General features: G+C 35.9%; 1 protein-coding gene across 1 annotated transcript in view; it reads left to right on the forward strand.

Moving 5' to 3' along the window:
• Positions 1 to 8533, forward strand: part of DCN (decorin) — a 39579-nt gene extending 31046 nt beyond the window's left edge. Inside the window, exons 5-8 of the mRNA XM_069773401.1 lie at positions 116 to 229; positions 1456 to 1549; positions 6132 to 6270; positions 7010 to 8533. Coding sequence (XP_069629502.1) covers positions 116 to 229; positions 1456 to 1549; positions 6132 to 6270; positions 7010 to 7204 — 542 coding nt within the window. The 3' untranslated portion in view covers positions 7205 to 8533. The remainder of the gene's footprint in view (positions 1 to 115; positions 230 to 1455; positions 1550 to 6131; positions 6271 to 7009) is intronic.
• Positions 8534 to 9315: the final 782 nt, after the last annotated feature.

A 9315-nucleotide genomic window follows, 5' to 3' on the forward strand; every position in this document is an offset into this window, starting at 1 on the left:
TTTTATGTAGAAAGCCAAGAAATGCTCCAATAAATTGTTCCTCCAAATTAGCTTTGACCTGAAGGATATAGGTACCTACACTGCAGCACAGCTCACGACCATGTTTTGTTGGCAGAACTAGGCACCAATCCAATCAAGAGTTCAGGCATTGAAAACGGGGCTTTTCAGGGGATGAAGAGGCTCTCCTACATCCGTATCGCAGACACCAACATTACTAGCATCCCAAAAGGTAAGAAATTCAATTAATATTTCAGAGATTTGCACAGTTATAATATAGTGACTTCCAGTCAGCTGGAAAGAAATGATTATGGAAGCCTTTTGAGTCAGTCCTTAGAGTATCTGTTAGTTGACTACTTCATTTTTTGGTCAGTTGACTTTTATTGGTTTAGAAACTTTTGTTTTTCTATTATGAGAAGCTCCACAAGAGGTGCAGTGTCAAAAGTAAGGCATTTTATGTTACTTTGCTTTTCTTGTCTCATAGCTGAAATTGGAAGAATGTTTTCACCCTCTAACCCTGGTTGGTGAGCCTGATCAACATTACACAGATGTAAACTCATGTAGAATGAACTGAAGTTCTATAAGCATAAAATCAGCCCTCCACAAGTCTGTGGGTTTGAAGCCAAAAATATTATTCCTATACAAAACAGAAACATTTTCTGTTTTTAAAAGTACTTCATTGCAAATTGCTACAAAATAACAACAACTTCAATATAACCTATTAAAAAAAAACACAAACCAACAACAAAACAAACCAAAACAGAATGGTTCCAATCCAAAGGAAATTATATTCAATTTATTCATACATCAGCCAGCAGACTGTTTTGAAATAGCTGAAAACTTTTTGAAAGTTAATACTAGTTGTTATTTCTTTCTTCCCACATTTCCTGTTTTGGATGTCCCTTTGAGGGACCTCAGATAGTTAAAATATTTGGTTCCAATTTTTTTTTCCTGATAAGCAGAATTTTAGTATGTGCCTAGTATGTGCCCTACCTAAAATAAAATCAAAATTATTTTACCTGATCTTTATAATCTCATTTTCTGCTGCTGTTATTTGTTAAATATCTAGGTGTCAAATGTTCGTAGATTTCTGCATGTGGATAGTCTGGCTAAAATGAAGGCTTTTTCTCTTACATTATTTTATATGTCCCATTTACATAATCACGAAGGCTAGAATTCATATCTGAGAAGAACTTCATTTAATTGTTTTTTAAGAATTAACTGTTCTATGATGACCTTAGGAGCTTGGTCTTATTTCATGTCAAATAAATTGTTACTAGCTGTTTTCACTTTCCCTGATTGTGAAAGTTCCTTGTTTCATTCAGTGAATTGTTCTTGGCCATGTTTAGTAAAAATCTTTTTGTTACTGTAAAAGAGCCTCAGTATAACACAAGTCCTTTAAAAAAAAGTAATAATCCAGTTTTATCAAAAGTAATTTGATGGTGGTCTTTCTTTCAGGCCTTCCCCCATCCCTTACTGAGCTTCACCTTGATGGTAACAAAATCAGCAAAATTGATGCTGACGGTCTGTCTGGACTCACCAACTTGGCAAAGTAAGAATTAATTTCTTCTTTTCACATAAAATACTAGTTGAAATTGTAACCACCACACACACAATTAGAAAACATCATTCTGGGCTTCATGAGTGTTATCACCATTGAAGAAGTACGTAATTTAGCAGGAAAAGCTTCTAAGGACTTGTGTACTGACTTAAGAGAACAAAACACTTTTTTTTTTTCTAACAACACTTTCCAGCTGTTTCCAATTATGAGTGATGTATGCCCAGGACAAATGTTTCTTTGATTTAAAAAAAAAAAAGAAGAAAAAAAAAAAGATAAAGAGAGCAATTAGATTTTTTATTTATGTCATGCTTCTTTTGTATTTTGATCTTTGTTTTATGCAATTTTCTTGGGCACTGCCTTGCTCATGCAATTTTCCCTGAAAACTGATGAAAAAAGAATATGGGAACCAAAACTCCCTGCCCTAATGTTTCCTTTGTTTCTCAAGAAAGGCAAGTCTGCAATGAGTTCAAGAACATGACAAAAAAATAATCATACAATATAAACCAAAAAGTGTCATTTTTTCAGAGTGATTGTACCTTGCTAATCTGTGAATATGTTGTTGAATAAGTTTCTCTAACTGCAGGAAAATGTAAGAATTCCAAAAGAAGAGTTATAGACATACAGAATTATTTGTGAATTAGTTCACATTAGATAACATGCTAAAACAGTAAAATGGGCCTTTACTACAAGGTATTTTAATGCTATGATACTTTAAAACTTTTGTATGAAAATAGAAGTGTAATTGATCTGAAAGACTGTTAATCAGATTACTGATCTAATTCCTGGATCTTCATCTTAATCATTCTGCTTGTCATAATGAAGGCAGAAAACAGAAATCAAAGAAAGATTACTGAGCAACAGGAGTTAAGTTTATTGCTGTTTATAGTAGCTTGGACAGCAATTTATTGCAATGAAGTATGTAGTAACTTAACATGTATTTCGAATCTGACAATTCCAAGTGATAAAGCTTAGAACAGCTTTCTAGAGCTTGTAAAATAAGACATTTCAGCTCATGTTTGATGTTCATATTTGATCACATATTCATCCCTGTGTAAAAAAAGTCTGCTCCTGGATTTTAATAAAAAAAATTAAAATACCATAATTACGGGTTAAGGGACTATGAAGCAGTTACTGTTTGTGATAGAGACTTAGTATAAAATATAATATCCTCCAGAGAAAAGATAAAGAAAACTTCCAAAACCAAAACAAGGTCATAACTACTCAGGTAGAAAGTAATTTACTGGAGGAGGGAGGCGGGGGGTGGGCAAGCTGTCCTGCAGATGACAGAGTTTTTCTGCTTTTTCACATTCACACTCAGAAAACACTACAGTCAACATCACATGGACAATGCTGTTGGAAGTCCTTCTTAAGACAGAAAGTTTTATGCAGCAAGTGCTGGTCAACTGCTAAAAATATCTAACCTCAGGCCACTTCTGTTGTGGCTGTACCGTACGGAGAAACAAGACACTCTGTGGACGGTGGTGTGGAAATGTGGAGCTGCTCAGAGTAGGCACCAAGTTTTAAACTGCTCTCTGGGTTGTGCTTAAGCAGGCAACGTAAGCATAGTCTGAAATCCTCTTTTGTAAAGTTGAAAAGTAAGGCAGAATACAGATTGGTGAAAAAGGAGCACATGGGACATAACAGAGCAGAGTGATGAAGAAAGGAGGGAGCGATGGGAGAGCTCCAGGGCAGCATATGGCATAAACCTAAGGAGCAGCACGCCCCTTAGGTCACAGAAACAAGCTACCCCAAACCAGCTTTTATTTACACATCTAAGTCTTCAGGAACATCCGTACGGGGTCAGACCACTCTCCTCCTGGATCATGTCAACTCATGCTCAACAGCCCAACAGCTGTTCTAAAGCACAGTTAGAATTTGAGAAACAGGTTATTTTTCTGACTGCATTAAGGTGTTTTGAACTGTAAAATGTTCCACGCAGGAGCTCAGTGTAGATGTACTGCTCTTTCTCTTTTGAATTCTTGAGTTCTAGCTGACCACCACTATTTGTCCTTTTGCTTGTTTGTTTTCCCCGTAAAATTACTCTTAAGTCTTTCAAAAGTCTTCATATAGTGCTGCAGTGGGAAAAAAAAGTGGAAAAAAAATAATCTCATGAATGTAAACCGAACAAAGACTTTGCTGGTTATGTGCAGCAATGAGTTCCATAGGAGGATATATACATTACACAACTGATGTTACTAATGTCTATATCCCATTAAAGTTTACTGAAAAGATCTAGCTCCATACAGTGGAAGTTGCATCAAGCCCAGAATAAGAATGATGTTGAGCAGCATGAAGTTTGTTAAAAACAAAGTGGAAATGGGCCAACAGGGAACTTGGAGACAAAAGAAGGTGAAAAAGTATTTGAGAATTTCTTCAATTTTCAGATATGTTTTTGATCATGCTCTTCAGTGATTTAGAACACTGTGACTAGATCAGCTAAAATGCTGGAAAAAAATGTTACCTATTCGCTAACATACAAGGAAGTAATATGTCAATATATTAAGCAAGAGTGATTTTTCAACTTCTTGCCTTTTTTTTTTCCCGTGGGAAAGAGAGAGATGAAGACCATATTCCTTCCTAACATTCTTAATCACCCTGTATTTTACACACTAATATTGACTTATTTCATTTGTAAACATAGCCCCAAGTTACTGAGAGTTTGTTTGTAACACATTTAGATGAGATGTAATTACATATAATTTCACTGCTTGTGGGAGTTAGATCCACTTTTCTACAGACTCCTCCAATTTCACTCTTTCCCTGAAAGACTTTCCCCGCATGAGCTAATGCAGAGTTGGATCTTGTCCATCCCTATGGTGTGTAAAGGGGTTACTTTTACTTCAACAGACCAATATGAAAGCCAGACCTGCTGTTTTTCATGCTAGTCTCCCCAGGTTTGACACATCTACTCGTAAACCTGCATATGTAGCAAGCATATATTTAGATATGTGTCAACCAAGAATTTATAGCCTTCTGCCAAAATGTTTTGGGTTTTTTTTCCCCCAATCCTTTCAAAGACATTCACTATGAGCACCCATCACTGAAGTCCTTTGAAGACATTCTGCAGAACTTCAGACCAAATTGCTCTGTAGTGTCAAATCCCCCATGCTTTCCTAAATCTTGATGTACTCTGCTCAAAAGGAATTTTGTTCTAATATCTTTTGAATGAAAATTCTTCCTGATCAAATTCTGGCAAAGATATGGGATACTGTGAACTGATTTCTGAGTGAAATAAATCCCTGTTGATGTCAGTGGGAGATCTCATTAAGCTCTCCTTTGTCATTTAATAGTTTGACAACATTGCAACGTTTAAATAACTATGATATGACTATTTGTATTATATATAACACCAGTTAGCAACATCTTTCTTTGTTTATTATTAAAAGGAGAAGTATAAAATGTGCTTCCATTCTTGGACAGCATTATTTCTGGAGACAACTCTGCCATAAAGATCAAACTAGAATTTTTAGTTCTGTGATTTTATACTAGGTCCAGATTCTTACTTTTGAAGTTGGCACAAGCTACAGAGAATTACAGGTAGTAGATTACTGTGAATAAGACTTTATTTAAAAGTACTCATCCATAGGAAATGGAAGACAATTAACTCTATCCCAGCTGAAACCAGGACACCTATATTAAATTCTTTAATTGATTCAGTTATTAATAAACCTCAGAGCATTTTTCCCTCAAAATTAAAAAAGATTGCTTAGAGAAAAAAAAATAAAGCAAACTAGATGAAGTAGGTTTAGCCTTTATACAAATAATTTTCTCAAAGGACAACACTCCTGATGATGATAACTCCTGCAGAATTACCACTGAATTCCTCACTGCAACACAGAGCATTGTAACCTATGAGAGTCTCTTCAAAAAATTCTGTGGTTTGGTAATTGCAAACCAAAATAGCATTAACACGGAAATACACAGATAGGACCAGATTTTCCAAATTGGACATAGGTTGTGCTAGTAAACGCGGAATGTGGATGTATAAAGCCGGAAGGATGATTTTGTGATGAAAGCTCTGCACTGGAACCTAGGAGAAATGCGTACGTCCCACTTCTGTGTCCTGCTGAGCAGATCAGTATGTATGACTCAGCTCCCGTTTCCAGTCTGTAACACGGCTCTAACTACATAAGTATCTTAGGAGGATGTGGTGAAGATTTAAATTTAACAGTTCTGGTCACCTTGGGTTATGTAGTTTGACAAAGAAAGTTACAGCCAGTGCTCCTACAGTCATGCAAGAAACTCTTAATCAGCTTTTAAAGAAAGACTGGTGCCTATGGAGATACACAGTACGTATTTACAGTGGGATTAGTCATATAGCTCATGAAAGTATGCAGTACCATGGGCACAAGTTGAATGATATCATGATAATTATGATAGTTCACATCAGATGTCAAAGTTATTTAAATATGTTCATCTAAACTAGTTCTCCATGGTGACTCTGCACCTCATGCATAATTCTGAAAATTAGCCTGGTCTGTTCAACAACAGTAGTGTGGAGAAGTAATCAACCCAAGAAAGACGTTTATGTGGGCAAGTTTAACATATTTTTTATTATTTTTTTTTTTTTCAGATTGGGTCTCAGCTTCAACAGTATTTCTTCAGTTGAAAATGGCTCTCTTAACAATGTACCTCACCTGAGAGAGCTCCATTTGAACAACAATGAACTTGTCAGAGTACCTAGTGGGCTGGGTGAACACAAATATATCCAGGTAAAGTTTATCACACTGCCTCAGAGAGCAATAGTTGTAAGATTCCAAATAGTATTTGTGCATATTGCAAAGAGATGCAATGTGCATTTCACACCAGCTGCATTTTTGAGGTCTGTGTGGCTGGGTAGCTAGAAACATGGCTTCTTGGAACCAGTTAAAATCTGTCTCCACTTGGACTAAGATTTTACGGGAAAGAAACCTCCCAAAGAATGAAGACTCCCAAATGTAAATCACCACTTGCATGTAGCTTGGGAAAATTCATCAGAAATGGTGACTCCGGAGCAAGGTAATATTCATTAGCTATTTTAAATCATCATTAGTGATTACTTTGGCTCTGAGTCCTGTGCAGCTGCACTCATGAGAGTGAAGGCATTAGAGCTAGAGAGAAACCAATTAGCATCAAATACATTCTTTATATAGACCGCATGTTTCTGAACCTCAGCACTGTATTAATAATTCCACATCTTTGACTCCTGTTTTGGTTACAGTATGATCAAATGATAGTAATGTTATTAGATTGCCTTCCACAGTTTCTGCTCACTCTGTAGAAATTATTTCTAATTAGGTATACTCTAGGTATTTCAAAAGGTAAGCAGAATCAAGCATCCGTTTGGAAAAAAGGATATATTGTTGCTCTGTATAACATTGCACAACACGCACCTAGTATTTGACATAAAATCATTTATCTTATTTGCCGCGGTAGCTGTATTTCTCACTTCTGTACTTCCATGCTTTTCAGGTGGTCTATCTTCATAACAACAAAATTGCTTCAGTTGGTATCAACGACTTTTGCCCTCTTGGCTACAACACCAAAAAGGCTAGCTATTCCGGTGTGAGTCTCTTCAGCAACCCCGTGCAGTACTGGGAGATCCAGCCCTCTGCTTTCCGGTGTATCCATGAACGCTCTGCAGTACAGATTGGAAATTACAAATAGATGTCTAAAGATGGGGCTCGGTTGTGTTTCAGATAAAGTACCTGTCGTAATAGGCCTGTTCACAAAATTGTTGCTAACAATTAATGCCAAATACCAGAAACTTCACTTTAAAGTGGAGATGATCCATTGATGTAGAATAAATGAATCATTACAGATGTACCAGATCAAGCATACCATCAAAAAGAATTGCCAACTGTGCTTTAAACTGACTTATTTCAGCCTTCTTTTCCAGCATGCTTTCTGTGGTATTTTTCAGTTTGCTGAATGCTACAGGTTTTCAGATTCCACTGTATATGAGATTCGGAGTAAATATTTGTCAAGCTATGATATAAAAAAAAAAAAAGATAGTGATTGAGGTTATTTTTATAGCCACACACACATAAAAAAATAGTAGAGGGAAAAAAGACTCTCAAATCATCTTGAGCCTTGAGAAGGTGAGAGTCACCTCCTTTAAATTTATTTCAAGCCCTGGAGGTTTAAAAATATCCACTATAACAGTAAGCTAATTCTGAATGTATCTATTTAGCAGAGGCAAATAAAGTTGTTGCTAATGTCATTATTTTGGGAAAAATAAAATAAATTCATATCGTACACATAGTTCTTTAAAGTTTGCCATTCTTCTAGAGCAATGCTATTCAGGATTAGCCTAACATAATCCTATTGAACAAAATAATGAGTAGACTGCAGTACAAAACTTGTAACCTATGTCTGGAGCTCAATGACTAAATTTCTCTAGGGCAAATCCCTCTCACCTTAGTCACAAGAGCAGTTTTAATGACTTCAGTGAGACTGCCTTGCAGAGTATGGTATTAGGGTTTAGTCATTGGTATCAATCCATGTATATATCTAAACCAAAAATAATAGCAGTTCACTGTTCACTTGTTCTGCATTGTACATTTGTCAGCATCCTTTACTGTTTTTGTTTTTTTAAACAATGTTTTTAATTGTCAAGTAGAGATATGCAGGCTCCCCATCTGATGAATTTGTGGAATTTAGATTATAAGCAAAATCATACGTATAGCAAAATATGAAGTGAAATAACTGCAAGGTCTAGCTGGACATTGCTGGGACATCATTCATAGAATTATCTTCTTAGAGTGATTTGAAGCCCTCTGCAAACTGGGATTCTTCAACCCGTACCAGTAGGTAGCAAGCACATCAAAGGTAGGCTGCACATTTCTACTGTCAATCTACAAAGCTAAACATATACTCAATAAAAATGTCACCTTAAAAGAATCTTCTGCAGCCTCTTAATACTCCAAGGTCAATCTCTCTAATTTGTAAAACTTATATGTCATTTATATTAAAGAATAATGTAATACAGGCAAACTCCAAAGTGTTTGTCTTTATTTTCTGGTTTGACAGCATAACGTAGTGTGTCAGAACTTTAATTATGATCAAGTCTTGAAAATTAAACATCTTTGGCATGGTGATAGCTAAAGTAAGAGCAAGCTGTGTCAAATTCTCTTGCCTCTGAGAAACTTTTTCATGCCTAACACTCACAGGCATTTTTTCTAGAAAATGAATATATTCTCTTTATAGCTGTCATTTATTCAAGTAGTAAATAATTAGAAACTATTATGAATTACTAAAGCCATTACACAGAAAAATCGTGTTTGCACTCTTGTTAGCTATCTTCTTCATATGGTAGCCAATGTTTTTGCCCATTTGCATCAGCTTTTTCTTCTGGGTTTCACATTTTCTGAGTGTTATTTTTAAATAAAACTAACAGTACATGATATCCTTCTGTCACTGGAAGAAAAACCCTCCAGAAAACCAGCAGGTAGATTTTTTCCTTTTGGTTCTTGGTTGGATAAATGCTATTATTCAGAGAGAGACTTCATGCAGAAAGCTGAGCACTGGCATTTCAACAGAGAACAAAGGCATTGTCTTAGCTCGACCAACTCCACAGGGTTTGTATGTCCACGGTTCAAATTAGCAGATACAGATACAACTTACAGGAAGAGATTTATGCAATAAATAATAACAATTACTGACTACATAAAACTTCATATAAACATATACGCAAACTTCCCATTTCTCCCCCCATGGCTTTAAAATCTCTCATACTATGGCTTTTCTTTCAGATCAGAAGCAACTTTAAGTCCAGA

The sequence above is a fragment of the Haliaeetus albicilla genome, chromosome 28, assembly GCF_947461875.1.
Source record: "Haliaeetus albicilla chromosome 28, bHalAlb1.1, whole genome shotgun sequence".
Taxonomy (NCBI): Eukaryota; Metazoa; Chordata; class Aves; order Accipitriformes; family Accipitridae; genus Haliaeetus; species Haliaeetus albicilla.